The sequence below is a fragment of the Ceratotherium simum genome, chromosome 29 (assembly GCF_057802395.1).
Source record: "Ceratotherium simum simum isolate JZ-2026a chromosome 29, ASM5780239v1, whole genome shotgun sequence".
Lineage (NCBI taxonomy): Eukaryota > Metazoa > Chordata > Mammalia > Perissodactyla > Rhinocerotidae > Ceratotherium > Ceratotherium simum.
The window spans coordinates 12931334-12951865 of record NC_141928.1 but is presented as its reverse complement, the minus strand read 5'-3'; the positions used below and the strand labels follow the sequence as shown (position 1 = coordinate 12951865).

At 37.0% G+C, this 20532-nt stretch overlaps 1 protein-coding gene and 1 non-coding gene across 8 annotated transcripts in view; both read right to left on the bottom strand.

The window, feature by feature from the left end:
* RC3H2 (ring finger and CCCH-type domains 2) overlaps positions 1-20532 on the bottom strand; it is a 52775-nt gene that overhangs the window by 5789 nt on the left and 26454 nt on the right. For 2 of the 7 annotated variants that reach the window (XM_087419141.1, XM_014782124.2), the window contains exons 6-20: positions 20098-20298; positions 19492-19624; positions 19250-19368; positions 17856-17968; positions 10909-11217; positions 6493-6707; positions 5359-5792; positions 4593-4763; positions 2442-2588; positions 1899-2112; positions 1571-1655; positions 1218-1299; positions 981-1115; positions 611-718; positions 365-513 (exon numbers count right to left, since the gene is read on the bottom strand). In XM_087419141.1, coding sequence (XP_087275267.1) covers positions 365-513; positions 611-718; positions 981-1115; positions 1218-1299; positions 1571-1655; positions 1899-2112; positions 2442-2588; positions 4593-4763; positions 5359-5792; positions 6493-6707; positions 10909-11217; positions 17856-17968; positions 19250-19368; positions 19492-19624; positions 20098-20298 — 2615 coding nt within the window. The remainder of the gene's footprint in view (positions 1-364; positions 514-610; positions 719-980; positions 1116-1217; positions 1300-1570; positions 1656-1898; positions 2113-2441; positions 2589-4592; positions 4764-5358; positions 5793-6492; positions 6708-10908; positions 11218-17855; positions 17969-19249; positions 19369-19491; positions 19625-20097; positions 20299-20532) is intronic. The other 5 variants (XM_087419145.1, XM_014782127.2, XM_087419144.1 and 2 more) reach the window with 3 other exon arrangements.
* Positions 19708-19818, bottom strand: LOC147913202 (small nucleolar RNA SNORD90). The gene has a single exon (XR_015549061.1). It is a non-coding gene; the product is annotated as a small nucleolar RNA SNORD90 (small nucleolar RNA).

The window sequence follows — 20532 nt, the reverse complement described above, 5'->3', positions numbered from 1 at the left end:
GGCCCTAAAGCCAACAAAATCTTAACATCATTTTTAAAAAGGGAAACCCTTAATCTAGGTTTTAATTCTCCATTTTGTAGTCTAGAAGTTTGGCTACCAGATTGAAGAAGTATAAGCTGATGCTGGAGCAAAAAGACTAACTTGTATCCCAACAAAAAACAAGCTTCAGGCTACTACAATGGATTACTTTGTTAGTTCAAGCTTACCTCTTCTCTCCTAAAAATCCAGACTGACCAAATCACTGCCCTATTACATAAGGCCTTCCCTTCATAGGATAAAGCCCAAAATGAATTTAACACTGCATCTATTTCTCTTTAAGTATTCATGCCCTATGCCCACTGGTTATGAATCTTCTAACACTCACAGAATCACATGGTCTTCACCTAAACTCTGTCTCTTCTGCTCCAGGGCCTCCTTTTGGTGCTGTTGGACTGGATGCCCATTTTCCACTGCTGTTCCATTCAGCAACGGATCATTTTGAGAACTGATACCAAGCTGTATGTCTAGGATCTCCTAAGAAAATAAAATGTTAATCCTTCAGTATGAAAGTATTTTATACTTTAATTTCCAATGGAATAAAGCCTCCTAAATGTCTAATTGTGGTACTTACTTCAATTTGTTCACCTTGTCCATCAGGTTCATCAGTATCGAGTGCTGAAAGCTCTAACTCAATATCCCTATCAGGCTTAGTATCGGTTGCATCTTCTGTATAATCACTCTGTAATTAAGAAAAATACTGATTTTATACCTGTGGAAACTGGGGCTTCCCTTTTAAATAAAATTGGGAATCCCAATGATTAATGTAAAGAACTATTTAAGAAATCTGGGGCCACAATTTTATTTCTACTTTAAGTTTTGAAAGCAATCATCCATCTGAAAAAGGCACACTAAAATGCATTAAATAATGGCATGAACCAACGCATAGCAACAACAAACAACAAACACATTAAGCATGAAGCTGAGAGGTCCATTTTCTTTACCTCTCCATTTCTCAGTTCAATTTCCTTGCTCAGAAGATTTAAGGTAAGGTGACGGCCTTCATCCAGGGAATTCCATTTCTGTTGCATGGCCAGAGCATTGGCCTCCCTCTGAAGAAGCAATGAGTTACTCTTGGCCTATAGAAAAAAAAAAAAAAAAGGTTAAGTTAGCTTCCAACCATAGCTTTGAACTACCGTTCTATTTTTAAAAAATTCAGAGCGAAGTGACACAGAGCCCACCTGCTGAAGTTCAATGCTCAAAAGGTCTCCAGTACTGGAATGCTTTCTATGACCAGATAAATCAGTAACGATGAATCTGTCCCTTTAAAGAGAAATAGGTTTACTGTAATAAAAAGTGAAATAAATGAAGCAACTAAAGAAGTAATGACTATATCCTATATATGTTCTATGTAATAGATCAACCCTGAAAGTTTCAGTCATCATTTCAAATGTAAAAGTAAAATTTTTTTCAGAAATTTTACAGCTAAAACTAGTAAAGCACATTTCACAAATAATTGGGGGTAGAATTTGTACTCTGAGGATACATACAAGTCTGAGAATAGAGAATCCCAAAGAATTAAGAGTAATGTTACCGTTCAATATAGTGTGCTGACGATGTGGCCTCGTTACCATATGAACTCCACCTTGAATCAACAGCATTGACATAAGGGACATAATCTAAAGAAATGTAAAAAGAAACAAATGATCAGAAAAGTGAAAAATCAGTATATAGATGTAAATGTATACTTTTAAAAAAGATCCATATTTTATCCAACTAGCCATGTTCTCCTGGCTAAACTATTTAATTCTGAGTTTACTGCGGTTGTTAAATGGAGGGATATGTTCTGTACCTCACAAAGCAAGGATTATAAAGCACAGTGCTAGAACATGTAAGGTGAGGTATTAGTTAAATGGATTTACCTGATACGCTGATGGGCTTAGTTGCACTTCCTTGGGAAGCAGTGGCCTGGACAGGATCCGTGGTATGGTAACCTGTACGGGAAGATCTGGAAATTGCACCCCATTTTGAGATGATAGGTCCATCACTAAAAGGAATTATTGGGTCTTCTTCTTTCGTCCTTCTCTGAGTTTCAAATAAATGCACTCTTCTCTTAACATCTCCACTGTCCAGGTCCTGCATAAACCAAAGAAAATCAATAAAAGAACTGCTGGCAATTACTTCAGCTAGTAATACAAGTACATGCTTTCAAAAGACATATGTAATTAAGTTTCTGGTAAATATAACACTAGTTGTAGATCTCAAAGATAATCCAAGATCTATTTTAAACCACCAAACTACGCTCAAATAATTTAAACATTGAATGTAACTTATTTCAGACTTACCTAAATATAACTTTGCTGCTTACAAATGAGTTATATAGCAACAATATGAAGATAAAAGCATTCAATCATTCTAAAACTTGAGTCAACATGCATGACATCCCTCCACCCCCCAAATCATACCATTAACACAGCATTTGAATTAGCAATTACATCTCTGGGCTCTGAATCGATGGCATTTATACAGGATCCTATGGTGCCACAAGACCAGGGAGAATAATGGGAAAGATGATCTTCTTCAAATTTTGTACCACTCACACTTTCAGAGAACTGATTTAGGGAAAAAAAGGCATAGCCAAATCAGTAAGAAACATAAGTTTACAAACTTATAACTAATATAAAGTCACTATCATAGAATACACAGGGCTTCATAGGGAATAATTAAACCTTCCATAACCAACATAAAAAACTGCCGTAAGTAACAAATAGTATACTATTTGTATTTATATTATTTCTTAATAAAAATAAATGCCTTCTCTTTTTACTTTGTCATTTAAGTGCTTATAAGAAACCCGACTGATACCATCAAACTAAGTATTTACAGCATGCCTATAACATGGTATGAAGTGCTCAAAAAAAATGAACAAAAGTAGAAGAAAGCAGACACACACAAACACATACACAGAGATCACAGTCCATATCCTAAAGTAGTTTATAATTTTCTTGAGAAAAGAACAAGAACATGTGTAAATAAGGGAACATAACTGATAAACCATGCAGTACTAAATAAAGAACAAAAAGAATTCAGGGGCCGGCCCAGTGTGTAGTGGTTAAGTTTGTGTACTCCGCTTCAGCAGGCCGGGGTTCACGGGTTCAGATCCCGGGTGCAGACCTACGCACCACTCATCAAGCCATGCTGTGGCGGCATAGCGCGTACAAAATTAGAGGGAGATGGGCACAGATGTTAGCTCAGGGCTAATCTTCCTCAGCAAAAAGAGGAAGATTGGCAGTGGATGTTAGCTCAGGGCCAATCTTCCTCACCAAAAAAAAAAAAAAAGAAGAAGAAGAAGAATTCAAAAAAGGCTCTGGAACTAGAAGGGGAAGTGGATAAATTTTAAAGGGACGGTGAGTAAGGACTACTATAGGACCAGAATACTAAAGTTGTAAGAATCATTAAATCTCATTTAGTAATTACACAGGGAAACTAAAGGCCAAAAAGGTTAAATTACTTATCCCAAGTTATATCACTAATAGCAGATCTGAGTCTCAGGGAAATACTTATTGCCTAAGGCATAGTATAAAAAAATGTAAACATATTTTTCTATTAAGCAAGTGGCAACTCTATCACTCTGTTGTCAAGATGTTTAGCTGCTTTGAAGAAGGCTGTTTGATGAGACAAATTTGGATCTAGTTTAAAAATTCAATGGTTTATTGAAATATTTATGGATGAAAAAATATGATGTCTAGGATTACTTCAAAATAATCCATTAGGAAGAAGGGGAACAAATGAAACAAGACTGGCTGAGCTGATATTTGTGGAAGCTGTGTGATGGGTACATGGGGTTTTTTACACTCTTCTCTCCACTATTATATATGTTTAAAATTTTTCATAATGAAAAAGTTTAAAAAATTTTTTTATATTACTACCTCTAGGAATGAGGAATAAACCCAAAAAATTAATGGTCTGCTCTAAATATAACAGTACTGAAAACACCAGGGTACACTGAAATGATCCTGGTACAAAAATTTGTTTTGTAATAACAAGAACAATAATTAACAGTGATGTAAAACACCATGAATAATACAGTAGGAATTTCTGCACCTCTTGTGAAGTAGGGAAGAAATGCCTCAGACAGACCAAGATTCAAATCCCAGCTACTTACAGGCTGAATTTACTACTTGAGCAAATTACTTAACTTCTCTGAGTAGGATTCCTACTGCAAAATACAGATAATATCTGCCCCCCTAGGGTTTTTGTGAGAATTAAATAAAATAACATTATGTAAATGCTTAGTACAGTGCCTGGCACAAGTAAGTGCTCAATAAATGGTAGATATAAATCTTATTATTAATAAAAATCATAAAAATAATGAGAACTATACTGCTGGAAAGATTTTGAATTCTTGGTGGAAAAAGGACCGTGACTTAACGGTCTTCAGAGTGTCACAACGCCTAGCCATAGTGCTTACATTCTTGATGTTTATTGAACTAAACTCAACTGCACACCAAACCACTATAAAATATCCAACCTAGCTAACCCTAGTTTGAATGAGTGCTCTGAAGTCAGCTGTCTGACCTATCCCTGCAACATTAAGTGATTAAAACCTTTCTTACATCACTGCGGAAGTCTACACTGAATAGAGGAGAAGGTGGTGTTGGTGACTGTGTTGCCACAGGAAGAGCTGAAGAGACAAGAGGTGCTTTCTGAGTGTGGTACTGTGCCCACTGCTCTGGCTTTCTTCTCATCTGCTCCTCGCAACTGGTCTTCAAATGACCACAAGGTTCCTAAGGGGGGATAAAAGAAACAATCTTAATCATCTAGGGAGTGGTAAATAAATTTAACTATGCTCTGTGGAAATAATGTAAACATTTTATTATATTGTTGTGAGCAAAAAAAAAATACAGGAGGGAAGTCACCCTAGCCTATTCTCAACACACTTAAACGAAAGGGTTAATATTTAGTCAAGTGATGTTAAAAGTAAAATCCGAGCACTCACTTTTCCTGGTTAGGAAAGTCATTCGTATATATGTGGGAATACTGAAAACAGGCCCTGTCCTTGTATTTTGAAGACTTCTTTTTACCTTCCCATCAGTTTCCTATCCAAACATAACATTTATTGAGCATTAATCTGTATCAGGTCCAGTTCTAAGAGCTTTGTTTTTTCTGATTTAATCCTCACAACAGCCTTATGAGGTAGGTTCTACTATTATTTCCATCAAACAGATGAAAAAACTAACATGGAGAAGTCAAGTAACTTCCATAAGTCACACAATCAGTAAGTGGAGAAGCCAGTATATATGTACCTGGGTGGTCTGATACCAGACATTGGGCTCTTAACCACTACACTACAGTAGCATTCCTATTTCCATCATTACTTACCCTTGGTAAAGGCACGGTTGTCCTTGGCTCACTTGGTGGCTGACAAGCCACTGAATAATACCCATCTAATGAGTTATATCTTTCTCGCAAAGACGTCTGATAGACAGATGAGTGCATAACATCCATTGGAGGTAAAGAATTACTTCTAATAATGTCATCTCGTTGGTACATAGGTGGGCGCCAGATGCGCCTGCTGTCATACACAGGAGCATACATTCCAGAAGGTACTGGAGGAACTGGTCCATACGGCTGCGGAGGAGGAGGTTGGTAAGGAGAAGAATTCATTCGATCTCGAGGGGAAAATGTACTGTAATGATCCGCATATGGCATGGAAGCAGGTGGGAGGGAGGACTCTGGAACATTATTGGACCTCACAAAGCGAGGAACACAGGGAGCCACGCCAGCTGGTACCGTTGGAGGTGGTGGGTAGTATCCTTGAAAATTGGAAAGAGGAATATTTAATGTAATCTTAGTAAAATCCAACATTTTATAATGGTTTAAGTTTAAAGCAGCCTCTAATGTGGGAAAATAAACTTTGAACCTTACTTTAGTGACCTCCTCTTTAGAAAGAATCTACATCATTTAAGAAACCACTATATGAAAATCATTAACATTCAACGCTAACATTAGACTGCTCCTGAAAAACACATGACAGAGCTATTAACAGATGGCTGGTAAATTTCCTTCTAGTGAATCTATTGCTATAGGTTTTGGATTAAGTAATTAGTTACATTATTGGTTCTTAACCTTTTGGGGAGCAGAGGTTAAAGACCTCTTTCAAAATCTATGTAAGTTGTGTTTTACCTTTTCAAAATTATACATAAGTATATATAAACCAAATATTTGCATACTATTTCAGGGGATTTACAGAACTTCCTGAAGCTCATCCATAGAACTCTATATTTGATTCCTTGGAACGAGAACCTTTAAACCATTGGTGTGTAGAATTATAGATTCTTAGAACAGGAAGAAAACTTGCTGGTCATGTAGTCCAAAGGATTAATTTTTTAACTAATAGATATAAATCTACTTCTATCTATAGATAGATATAAATGATTCACTTATTTATCTAAGGGCAACAAATGTTTAATATTACAATTTCTTGTTTTCTTAGGATTGTCTAAAATTACTTACCTGTCTGTGGGTACTGTGGGACTTCAAAGGGTATCTGAGTCCTTGGATCTTGAAAATACTGAATGTTTTCAGAATGCTGAGGATATACTGGTACTCTAGTTATAAACGGGCTGGATTTTGGAGGCACAGAATTCAGCTCTGTTCCAACATTAGAGGGCCCAGCTGAGGTAGCCGCTACATTACTTACAGGAGTCTTGGGTGGAGAACCAATTTTACTAGAGAGAAAATTTAACAAAGGGCAAATGATAAATCACTGTCTTTGACTGTTAAGTTTTCCTCAGTAGGAATTTTTCATAAAATTATATAGTGAAGCCACTAATGGAAAACACTTGAGGTATTTCCATAGTGACAAATAAGGCAATGAATTTCATTGCCACCTTACACTGCTAATTCACAGGATCACAGTAACAGATCTCATATTCTGGTGAGAGCAAAAGGAAATGCAAACAAATCCCAGGCTCTAATGTGACCTATCAGTCCCTTTTTACTCATTCTTTAAACAAAGATTTTTCCTACTGGAAATTAAAAAAAAATCCTGTTCAAGAAGTTCTCAGTAGAAACAATATAGTCTACCAGTAGAATTCTTTGGGACAAAGAAGACAGACATGTAAAGGAAGAGTTGTTCTATTAAGAGTTAGATTAGCTGAAATAAAAACTACTTGAGGAAAGGCCATTTTGTTAACTGCTCTATAACCAGGACCTAAAAGAGGTCCTGGCACACAGGAGACACTCAGTAAATATTTGTTGGATAAACGAAATAGTTCCTGCCACACAGTAGGTACTCAGTGAGTATCTGTTGGATGAACGAAATGCCAATGAAATGGTTACTCATTAAATTGATGCAAAATACACAAACATCTCTTTTTTTTATACACAAAGGATTTTCTTTGTTGAGTTAGCAAGCAATCAGCTCTAGAGGATCTCATCCTGGCTTTCTCCTGTCCTTTTAAGGAGTCAAACTTTGGCAGAGCTTAGAAATGTGGTGACTTCAGAAAATGATCTTGTTGATGCTGCAATTCAATACGCTGCATCCCAACTAGATTAGAGGGTTTTTCTCAAACAAAAGAAGCCCTTTTAAAGCTAAAGTATAAATGACAAGGAGTATGGGCTGCCTTTAGATCTAGCAGATTAGTCTAGCAGATATTTACTTCTATGTGTAACTGTGTGTCAAAATGTAGAAAATAATTATGGAACTGTGGGTAATAATAGTAGGTACAAATGTATTGGCTTAGAGTTTAAAGATATTTTAGGGCTGTGCTTATTCTTTGTAGTTAAATAAAGGCAACAAGGAAAATGATTAGGACTTCCTTATAACAACAATAACATTTACTGAGCACATTCCAGGCACTATGCTAAGTGCTTTACATAGACTATCTGGTCCTTCCATGTCAAAATGCTATACGCTGTAAAATCTGGATAAGTACTTTGAAATGGAAAATTCTTAGACTTATCAGGGAAATGGCATCAAAATCCACGAAAAGGTTCATGCCTCATGAAATCATGCAAGCTAGCCCCCAAATTCAGACTTATGGAAAAAGCTAATTTTCAGTCACATTCTAGTCAGACAGCTATAGATTACTACAGCTATATCCTAGATGACTTTCAGGATTCCAGGCCTTCCTTTGCAGCAGCCCCTCTCACAGCTACATGCTTTGCCTGTGCTGCTTCCTCTACTGACAAGGCCGTTCCTTCCTAACTATCCATACTTTTGGAAATAGTTCAGGTATCATCACCTTACCTCTAAGAAGAATTCCAAAATAACTCCCTGCAGAATTATTCTTTTTTGGTGTGTGTTCCAAAAACACTTGGAACACAACTCCATTGCAGTACCTTTCAGAATATATTATATCTTTTTACATCTGTCTCCCAAACTACACTGGAACACCCTTCCTTAGAAGCCGGGAGTATATCTAGTTCATTTTCATTAGCTATACTAACTGGCCTGGTGTTCAGCACATAGTAGAAGATCCATAAATTTTATTTTATTTTTTTTTGTGAGAAAGATCAGCCCTGAGCTAACATCCATGCCAATCCTCCTCTTTTTGCTGAGGAAGACTGGCCCTGAGCTATGTTCATCTGTGCCCATCTTCCTCCACTTTATGTGGGACGCTACCACAGCATGGCCTGACAAGGGGTGTGTCGGTGCGTGCCCGGGATCTAAACCAGGGCCACCAGCAGTGGAGCGTGTGTACTTAACTGCTATGCCATGGGGCCAGCCCCCATAAATTTTTTATTTTATTTATTTTAAAATTTTTTTTGTAAGGAAGACCAGCCCTGAGCTAACCTCCAATGCCAATCGTCCTCTTTTTGCTGAGGAAGATTGGCCCTGGGCTAACATCCGTGCCCATCTTCTTCTACTTTATATGTGACACCACCACAGCATGGCTTGACGAGCAGTGCGTCAGTGCATGCCCGGGACCCGAACCTGCAAACCCTGGGGTGCCGAAGGAGAGTGCGTGCACTTAACCGCTGTGTCACCGCGCCAGCCCCCCATAATTTTTTAATGAGTAAATAAGATGATTTATTTATTTAGATTTGTTTTTAAAAGTTTTTTCTCTAGTTTATCATTTTTTTAAATGATATAATTTACCCTTTTAAGGCATACAAATTCAGTGATTTTTGGTATATTCACGAGGTTGTGCAACCAGCACCAGTACCTAATATTGAAACATTGTCATCATCTGAGAGAAATCTGTACTCCTTAGCATTCACTCCTCATCCTTCTCTCTCCCCAGCCCTAGCCCCTAGCAACCACTAATCTACTTTCTGTCTCTGTGGATTTGCCTACTCTGGACATTCACATAAATGAAATTATATAATATGTGGCCTTTTGTATCTAGCTTCTTTCACTTAGCATGTTTTCAAGTCTGTATTAGTACTCCACTCCTTTTTTATGGCTGAATAATATTCCATTCTATGGATTATAAAACAGTTTTACAACATTACTTTGCCAAAACCCTTCAAAAGCTCATTTCCTAAACATACAAAACACAAGGTCTCCACAATCTGGTGCCAACCTATCTACCTAATCTTATTTTAACCAGTTCCTAACATAAACCTTCAGTTCTAAAAGGCTGATCTCCTCAGTGTTCCATATAATTATCAACAAACTTGATTCATGTTACACTGTTTCTTTTTCTGAAATCCTTTCCTATATTTCTCCCAGCAATATAAAACTTTCCTGTTCTTTAATCCAACTCCAATATTGCTTCATTTATGTAAATACTGTCTTCACAACCATATCATCATAAATTTCTTCAAGGTAGAGATATCTTAGACATCTTGTGTATTTCCAAGAGTGCCAACAACAGAACTCAGAATGAGTATGCAAATACCATATGCTAACTAGACACTGTTCTCTGATATATCATTTCTAAAATCTCTCCCAGGGAAGATTGTAAGGATCCTTCAATAAACAAATTCCCCTATCACATGCTAACTGAAGAAATAAAGAATATAAACGCTTACCTACCCATCATTTATTATATGAAATCACTAGCAGTTGACTGTGTGCCTAGCATAGCGCTTTTTTCCTAGAAGGCAATAGGTACTGACAGACTATGGGTGAAAAAATCTGAACATGCTACAATTCAGATTTTAAGACCCTAAAAGAACAGTAAAGAATGAGATTTTTGAGGTGAAAGTAACTTTTCAGATCATCCGAAAGTTTTAAAACTTTTTTCTTAAAGCACCAAAACCCTTTTGCCAAATTAAATATTATGCTGAAACCCAACAACAATGGTAATAATAATAATAACAACAACAGCAGCAGCAGCAGCAGCAATTTACTGAATACTATGTGGCAGGCATTGTCCAAAGTACAGTGCAGTTATTAACTCTTCTAATCTTCACAACCAACATATTAAGTAGGTACTATTATTATACTAATTTTATGGATGAGTAAACTGAGGTAGACAAATTAAGTAACTGGCCTAAGATCAAACAGTTAGGAAACAGAGAGTCAGAATTTGAACCCTGTGAGTTTGGCTCCAAAGATTCCCCTCTTAACTACTACACATCATTACAGAGCATTATGTAGAACTGCTCTGATTGAAACAGGAGCTGGAGGTTCAAGCATCTCACCTGCTTAGGTTTCTACTTAGTTCCTTTCTGGCACCTCTATGAACTCAATCCTAAAGTTCAACGAAATAAGGTGTGAAAAAACCCAATCCTGGTCCAACTTCTTTATAGTTGAGGAAATCAAAACCCAGAGTTAAAGTAACTTTCCAAGGTCACAGAGCTATTCAATTGCAGTGCCAGGACTAGAACTCAAATTTTTGGATATTTAGTGCTTTTTCTACTACATGAAATGTTCTGCATAAAAATTCTGATTAAGTGCTTTTCCCCAGGATAAATACTCAGGCATTCCTAAAAAGGCTAAATAACTTGTATGAATCACTTTTACCTAATACTTACCTTTCAGTTACAGACTCTGCAGGAGGCCCAGCAGCATTCTGACCATTAGTGCCAACCTTCCCCACTTTCTTCACAGTCTCCAGAGCTCTTAATGTACTGTCAGTACTACGTGGGATTAGCTGGGAAACACTGTTTTCTGCATTTGAAATTCCGTTTGTACTCGGAACAATTTTCCCCGTTGTTTCAGTACTTCCTATGACAGAAATGACATTTCCGGCTGTGGTTGTGACAGTGTTGTTTACACCAACTTTATTTAGAAGAGGAAACGTTCTTACAGTTGCATTGATCTTTTTGTTCCTTAATCGATACCTGTTTCAAAAACAATCAACACATTGGTGAGTATTTCACAAAATCTTACCCTGATGGAAAAAAAAGGCAATGGGAAAAGATTAAAAAAGGAAAACAGCTTTGAAATCAAAGTTTCTTCAGCTAAATATCAAATACAGTCTGTGTCAAACTCTGCTATGACAGATGCCACATGAAAATATATATGCCCTTCACACACACATATATATGTGTATACACACACACACACACTTATATACACGTTTATGTAGGCACATAATTAATATAGCAAGCAAAGTACACATGTATTCAAAGAAGCCTTTTGAGTGGGAAGGGACCCTTTTGGAAATTTTGTATAATTAAAATATAAAGTACATTATGTAAAAATAAAGGAACCATACCAAATTTACTTGAGAATGTGGAATGAAAAGGTATGCAAGAGTGGAAAGAATTCTCTGTGATTACCAAATTGTTAAAGCATTATATAATTTTAAAGAAATAAAAAAACAAAACTAATTCTTAAACAAATATTATACCAAAATACAGAAATTTAGTATTACATTTTTCAGATTAGTTTATGCCCAAAGTAAAAAGTATTTGGATTAAAGACTTTTCTGATATTAAATTCTGGGTTTTATTTATGATGGTCAGATAAAATACTCTTAATATATGAAGAAATCTGATCTTGGACTCCATTTAAGAAAATCTGTTTCCACTTGTACAACAAAAATTTATTATAATGTAGTCCTAGTCAATGTTCCCTCCCAATATTTTAAAGTGGTAAACAATTACATTACATGAACAGAAAGACAACTACAGACGTTTTGGGTCACAGTTAAGTTTGCCTAAATTAATCTTATATTAATCTTATACATAATCAACCATATGGTAATTAAATATAAATAGTGTAGGGATGAGCAATGCCTTCACAATAGTTTTTTTAGCCCTTCAGTATCTATAAACAGCTTCAGGATTCAATCTTTCTCTTCCCTCTCTCCCTCTCATATACTCAAATATACACACACTGAGAGAGGCAGGTGAAGTTCAATAAAAGACAAGTGTTCCCAGCCAGATCAGTTTGGCTGAAGGTAGAGTGACAGAATATTAAGTTAAAAAAAAAAAAAAAAAAAGCTTATGGCCAGTTTATATATGTCATCTCACAGATTCTGGGGAACCAATGATTACTTCTTTAAAAGGAGGGGTACGAGCAGACCTATATTTCAGAAAGGCAATTTGGTGGCATGTTCCTTGCTTTCCATCCTCAAGGACAAATCTCAGATATCCTTAACACTGCTCTGGCAGGTGAAAAATAGTTTTAACTGTGAGTTTCTTCAAAAAGAGGGGTTATGAGGACTAAAACTTTCACCAAGAGAGGTAAAGTAAGTGAGAAGTAAGGATACATATCGGATTCCCAGCATCTAGGCAGCTAAAGAACTGGACTTAGAATCTGGACCTCCCCGTTGAAAAAGCCAATTACTTCCTATTCTTTTAAAATCATCCATGAGCTTCCTCAAGTATTCACTCTCTGCCTTACCCAGCTTAGAATCCACTATCTACAACTAATTCTTCCCTTGTAAATACCTTTAATTCCTTTGGCCCACTCCTCCTGTTGAACTCATCTGGTAAAACCCCAATCCAATTCTTTACTTACTCTCTTATTCTGTGCATGCTCCCAAGCAGCTAAATGTTGCTGGAGAAAAATCATGCAATCATGCTATCTAGACTTCCTTCAAAACTAAAATCAATTATTTAAAATGGTCAAGCAATATATTAATACATTTCTCTACTAAATTCACTTTCCCATCTGTAACCACCTTTCCCCCTCCACTCCACAGCCTCGCCACAGCTGATCATATTGCCTCCCACTTAACAGAGAAAACAGATGAAACCAGAGGAGAATTACTTATCTTTCCACCATCAATTCCACTAACCTTCCTGCATCTATAACAAAACACTCCTCCTAAAATAAGGGATGAAGAGTTCCTGTTCTTAACTCAGGCCAATCTTTCCACTTGGATTCCAACGAAAGACAATCTCTCCGCTTGTGCCCTATGTCCCAAGTCTATCTACCTTCTCAAAGACTTCACTCCCATAATTATCCTTTTTTCTCTAGTGCACCATCACTTCATTCAGGTGTCTGCTTAAATGTCATAGCCTCTGAGATCCCTTCCCAGACAATCTTATCTAAAATATCTCCCCTTTCCTGATCATTCTGTCTTCTTACCTTGTGTTATTTTTCTTCACAGCATCAATTAGTACCAGATATTATGCTTTCTATTTACCTGCTTTATGTTGATCTTTACTACAATGTAAGCCCCATGAGAGCAGGGATTTTGCCTTTCTTACTCACCTATCTTCAGCACATAATACAGTGCCTGGTGCATACTGGTGCCCCATAAATACTTACTGCATGAATGTGAAGTAAGCCCCAAACTTCATATGGCCAAGAGCATTACTGATTTTCTACCCCAAGGCATTTCCCATCTTAGTAAACGATACTACTCTGTTATGCAAGCCCCAAACCTTGGAGTCATCCTTGATTCTTCTCTTTTCTTTATACCCACAATCAATCTATTATTCCTATCAGCTCTACTTCCAAAATATATCCCCAATCTGACTACTTTTCATCGTTTCCATTACTATAATCCTGGGAACAAGCTACCAATCTCGTGCCTGGACCACTGCAGCAGATGAACTGGTCTCCATTCATGCAGACACTAGAATGACATTTCTAAGACAAAACTAAAATCTCATTGTTCCACTTGAATAAAACTCTACAATGGTTTCCAGAATAAAATTCAAATTCCTTACCATGGTCCACCAAGCCAGTATGACCTGGCCCTTGCCTAGCTCTCCAACCTTATCTTTTGTCATTCTTCTCATTCTCCATCCTCCAGACACATTGGTCTTCTTTTTAGTTCCTGAGCGTGCCAAGCTTCCTTTATAACATTTTATCAGTAACTGAAATTGTTTGTTTACACGTTTACTGTTCTTCTTTCCCCACTAGAAACACCTCAAATAGTACCAAGCACTGAACAATCATTCTTGTTGAATTGGTTGATCCCAGGCTTTTGACACTCTCCAGAATGTAGCAATTCCTGAGAACAGGATTCCAATACCTTACATTCTAAAATATATTCACATAAATATTTATTCTTAGGAGAGATTGTTGGGCATTTACATTTTGTTTGGTTAGAGACATGTATAGCAAAGAAAGTAAGGCAGGGGTTACATTGTAGTAAAGATCAACATAAAGCAGGTAAATAGAAAGCATAATATCTGGTACTAATTGATGCTGTTAAGAAAAATAACACAAGGTAAGAAGACAGAATGATTAGGAAAGGGGAGATATTTTAGATAAGATTGTCTGGGAAGGGATCTCAGAGGCTATGACATTTAAGCAGACACCTGAATGAAGTGATGGTGCACTAGAGAAAAAAGGATAATTATGGGAGTGAAGTCTTTGAGAAGGTAGATAGACTTGGGACATAGGGCACAAGCGGAGAGATTGTCTTTCGTTGGAATCCAAGTGGAAAGAACTGTAGATTATTTGCTCTTTCAACAAAAATATACTGAGTTTATATATCACATACTTGCTAGGTGCTGGAAACATAAATATGAAAAACCCATAGGATAAATAAGTCCAGTGAAAATACACATAATAAATAATTGCAATACAGTAAGAGACCTTGTACTTATAAAGTCACCCTGTATAGAGTGCTACGGCAGCACACTGAAGGAAGCAGCTAACACTGCCTGGGGAACTCAGGGAAGTCTTCAGAAGGAAAATGATATCTGAGTATGATTAGGAATAAGAGCTCTCCAAACAGAGAAGACAGAGAAAAGCATACGACATAGAGTGAACAACATGTGCAAGGGAAATAAGAATGAAAGAATTCCTACAGTAGTAAACAGTGATTAACTGAATGTACCTTAAAAAAATAAAGAATGCAAAAGGTGGAGTAAGGATGGAAAGCTAGATTGGGACCAGATCCTGTGACGTACTAAGAAACCAATTAAGAATTTAAAGCAGAAGATGGACATGATTAGATACTTATTTGCAAAAGAAAATCTTGGTGGCAATGGAAAAGACAGGTTGAGACAGAGGCAGATGTCAGGTAAAAAGTCACTGTAGCATCAAAATGGATAACCTGGGTAAACACGTGTGAAACACTAAAAATGGTACCCACAAAAAATGTGACCAATTAATTTGGCTATTATTATTATTATTACCTCCTCCTCCCCTTCCTCCTCTTACAAGTTCAGGAAAGAGATAATAAAGTTCTCTAGTAGGTACTAGGGATGGAGAACAGGAAGCTAACTTGAAGATATAAGAGGAAAAATGGATTTTCAGCTAGGGCACTAATTGTGGGTGGAATAGCAGTGAAATCACACAGTTTCTTCTTTGACTTTTTAAAGTCTAAGCGCTCCCAAGCAAGGTCCCCTAAAAAGCTCTATTATAGCTAAAAAGCTCTATTATAGCTAAAAAGCTCTATTTCAGGTATGGACAAGCTCAATATATCTCCTAGAGTCTCATAAATCATCTTGATGTAAAACTCTGCACACAGAGCTGCCCTGACTGGGTACAAACAACATCTTTTTTCCTTAGGACTCCTGAAGCCTCTCCAGGCTCTTCCACTGGAGGGAAAAAACTGAAAAAAGAAGCATGTTTCCGTTCTTTTTAACGCACACAAATATATCTTCACTCTATCACATTGGTGCTGCTGTAGAGCTCATTATGTGCACAGCCCACTGCTAGCCACTGAAAAGAGGCGACAACAATAAACAAGACAGATATAGTCCATGGAGCTTACACTTCACTAACGTAGAAAAACATTCAATAAATAGATCAGGGGTCAGCAAACTACTGCATGTGGATGAAAGTTGCCTGTTTCTGTAAATAAAGTTTATAGCCAAGCCCGTTTTATGCATTGTCTATGGTGGCTTTTTTGCTATAATGGCAGAGTTGAGTAGTTGCAACAGAGATCCCTGTATGGTCCACCAAGGTTAAAATATTTACTATCTGGACCTTTACAGAAAAGTCTGTCAACCCCTAAAACAGACCATAAATTGATTATAATTTTGATAAGCATGATAAAGAACCTGGTTTAATATGAAACATTGGGAGGATCCCCTTGAAAAAGTGAAGGATGAGCTAGGCAAAAGAAAAGCTCCACAGACAAGGCTAAAAGGAAAGACCTTATGTAACAGATCTGAAGTGGGAAGGAGCATGGTGTATTGCAGGCACTGACAGAAGGTCAGTGTGGCTTGAGTATAGAATACAATAAGGGAGCGCTGTGAGATGAGATCAGAAAGGTTGGTACAGACTAGATGATGTAGGGTCTTACAGGCCACAATCCAGATTTTATATCTTTATCTACAGGGTAATGTGAAACTAATAACTAAGCTTCTCATTATCTGCAATAAGCCTTATGTGCAAAGTTCTACTGTTTTGTAGGGAATAATGGGATTGGGAGTGGGCAAAAAAGTAGCTAGAAGAAGACTAGTTAGGAGGCAACTGTGCCTCAAGAAAAGTGGAGGGAGTAGGGGATGGGGACCAGCCAGGCAGTGTAGTGGTTAACTTCGTGCACTCCACTTCAGCAGCCTGGGGTTCACAGGTTTGAATCCCTGGCGCGGACCAATGTACCGCTCATCAAGCCATGCTGTGGCGGCATCCCACATACAAAAAATAGAGGAGGATGGGCATGGATGTTGGCTCAGGACCAATCTTCCTCAGCAAAAAGAGGAAGAGTGGCAACAGACGTTAGCTCAGAGCCAATCTTCCTTACCACGATAAAGAAAGAAAAGGGGATGATAGCTTGGACTATAAGGATGGAAAGAAGAAGGAAGAGTGGAGAAATATATAGGAAGCTGAAGTGATAGAACTTGGTGACTAAGACAAGCAGGTGAAAGAAAGCTGACAAAGATGATTCCTATTATATAGCATGTATAACTGGCTGGACAAGGTAAACTGCAGGAGAGCAGAATGGAAGGTAGAAGAGGAGGATGTAGGGGAGGAGAAAATTAGCCCAAGTTGAGTTTAAAATGTCTCAAAACCAAAGGGAGATGTCCATTAAGAGTTGATATACAGACCAGTTGTTCTAGTAGAAAGGCTGGGATAGATTTTTTGGTGAGACTTCAATGATGAATGATTTGGTTAAAAAACAAAACAACAAAAATTTGGACAATACATAATATAGCTTATACCCATTTACTTTTTTGCCTGGGGTAAAGGAACATAGAAAAAGGGATTACTCATAGGAGAAGAGAAAAGAAGACACAGAAAAAAGAACATTAAAAAGATCAAAAGCCATAAAAAGAAAATGTATCTGCTTTACCGTTTTACCTAGGACTTCGCTGTTATCTTCAACCGAACCTGAGCAAATAAGATTGCACATAGCGATATTCTCATTCTGCACAGGTGCTTAGCAGAAACATGGACTCCAGCTATACGATGGTCTAAAATATGACTCCTGTATAAGGTTATAAATCACTTATTATGTTAATCTTGCTCCCAGAAGCAATAAGGTATGGTTTCAAAAGAAAAGGTTATTTTGCAATCTAAGGAATTCTACAATGTGAACTTCACTGCATCTTTGTATATAACACTCTCATAATGACCAAAAATTAAACCCATATGAAAGCAAAGTCTCATAACTTACTTTTCAAGCTCTTCCTGAGAATGGGCAAAAGTACAGTTTGTTCCTCGTGGACACCCCCCTTGTTGTCGCAGATCTCGGCACATGCTAGTCTTATATTTGCTGTTTGGCTGAGGCTACAAAAAGAAAATCAATGTGTGGAAAAGTGAAGATTCCAGTTTTTATTCACTCTTGGGACTTCAGAATTTTATGATTACACCTTTAATTCTTTTTCACACTAGATAAGTAATTCTTGTGCTGAAACTACCATTCTATTGTTTCCTGTTATGAGTTATGCAGCATAACCCTGAGTTGGTATTGCAGACATTTTCCATCTGAGGATTATCTGAAACTAGCCTAAATGTTATGTCTATTCATTTGTCAGGCAACATAACGCCCACAAAAATAGAAGATTTTCTCATCAATTCACTGCTGTCTTAAAATTATGATACCAAAATCAAACAATTTTAAAAAGCATTAAAAAAGCCATAAGCTTTGTCTACTTAAACTTTTCCAGGGAAGGTAGAATACAATTTCCCCTGAAAGTGAAAAATTAAGAAATACCAATTTACTTGTCAACTTGAGGGTACAACTCTCTTCTTGGGCTTGGAGCTGTTTAAGTTCACACAAACAATGAGGCAAAATACAAAAACCTCATCATAACTGCCATAATTTGCATCAAAATCTAAGATGTCATTATTTTTGGGACCTTAATAAAGATTAAACATTTATCTTTAAGTTAATATTTGAATATTATAATGTCTTCTAATAGAATAAGGAGAGAAGAGTAGACAGATCACTTTGGAGTAGATTTGATCCCAACTCTGTCATTTACTGCCACCATGACCTCAGATATGTTATTTAACCTCTTTAAACTTCAGCTTGGGAACAGCAATTATTTTGCAGATGGCTGTGAGGATCAGAAATAATATATGTAAAATATTGAACATAGGGACTGACTGGCTCATAGTAACTTAATAAATGGATGTTATTATTAGAATAAAGGATTATACCTTAAATAATTCCTTCTAAACTACATTAAAAATATTTTAAAAATTCAAATTCCACACATTTACAAATAGAAATTCATTTGTGTGACAGCAATGGAGAAAAAAGTGACAATTTCCCTACATTAGAAAAGAATTAGATAAAATGTTTGGAAGGAATCAGTGATCTACACTTGATCAAAAACATCTGCAGTGAACTCATATTCAAGATACTCTCCAAACTGTTGCTGTGCTATGACTTATTCATCAGGAACACTAAAACTTGAGTTTCTCCCCCAAAAAAGAGACAATAAAAACCTTTGAGAGAGTAGAGTCACATAAGGAGTCCATTAATCAAATAGCTCGTTAAGATGTGCAGGATGAATCTCTGTTAGAGATAATAGCAGTTGGAAGTGTAATAAATGTGCTTACCTGAGGTGTCTCATGGCCTTTTCTGCTATAATTTTGTATGAAGTCCACAAGGCCATGAACCACTGTTTTAACAGCTACCATTGCATTTTCTAGCTGCTCCCAAGTTGGTGAAACAGCATCTATAATAAGCCACCAAGGGGATGGGATGTGGGGGTGGGGGAGAATTTGTTAGCAGTGATTCTCTTGTGTTATTTACCTCAAAGGTAGAAAAACCATAAGCAATTGAATATTTTCCCACGTACCTGGATTAGGGTCTATGTTTGCAAGAAGCTCTAAATGAGGTCTCAGTCTATTTAAGTTAGCTGGGTCACCTGTTCGTTGCAAAACAATTGTCAATTCCTGGACACTCTTTGCAAATGATTCTGGAGACTGCAGCTAACAAACAGAAAACAGAATAGTTTCTACTCTGGTTCTTAATATCTATAGTCAAGTGCTTTCATTTAGTCAATGTATTAAATAGGTTTTCAAGTGTCTTCAGATTCCATAGTAGGAGTATCAATGATGAATTAAATTTTCACCTCAGAATCTGCCCTATGAAATTCATCATTAGACACTTAGAAAACTTATTTAGAAGCTGTATGAGCTCCTGGGGTCTGAATGTAGACAAACAACAGACTTTGTAAGCCAGACTGCTTTTATGCTAATATCCTGTATTTGCTTCCCTGTTGCCTCCCTTAGTTTATTTTGAGAGTTAAATTAAAAAAAAAAAAAAAGATAATTTATAAGAGTCTGATATTTAAAAACATAGGAATCTCCAAGTGGTCATCTCTTTAGTGCCTTAAGAAGATTTCAATGATCTTCAACGTTAAGAGCAATGATATAAAATCAGCATCTCTAATCTCACAAACCTTATCAATGATAGACTGCATGTGTGATTTATGCGCCAAGTCACCATACAGAAGTGAGGACCACTGCTCAGGTGAAATACGGAGTCCTGCTTCCATAGCAATATGAACAATTTGGGCATCATGTTCTCTGCGTAATGCCTCATAACTCCGAAATTCCTCCTTTAGCTGCATCAGGGAAGAGTCTTCATCCCTTTTAGTAACCTGAAAAATACAAAGGAGAAAAAAATCCCATTAGAATTAGTATGCTCTCTCCCCTCCCCCAACCAATTCTTTTTTGGGGGGGGGTAGGGTGGGGTGGAGGGGGAGGCACCTATTACATATCAGACACCACACAAAGAAGGTGCAAAGAAGATAATGCCCTTACCATAAATTGTTTTTGGAACAAAGCAGAACTTACATAACCCAATATATAGTCTTACCTTTCTTCAATGAGCT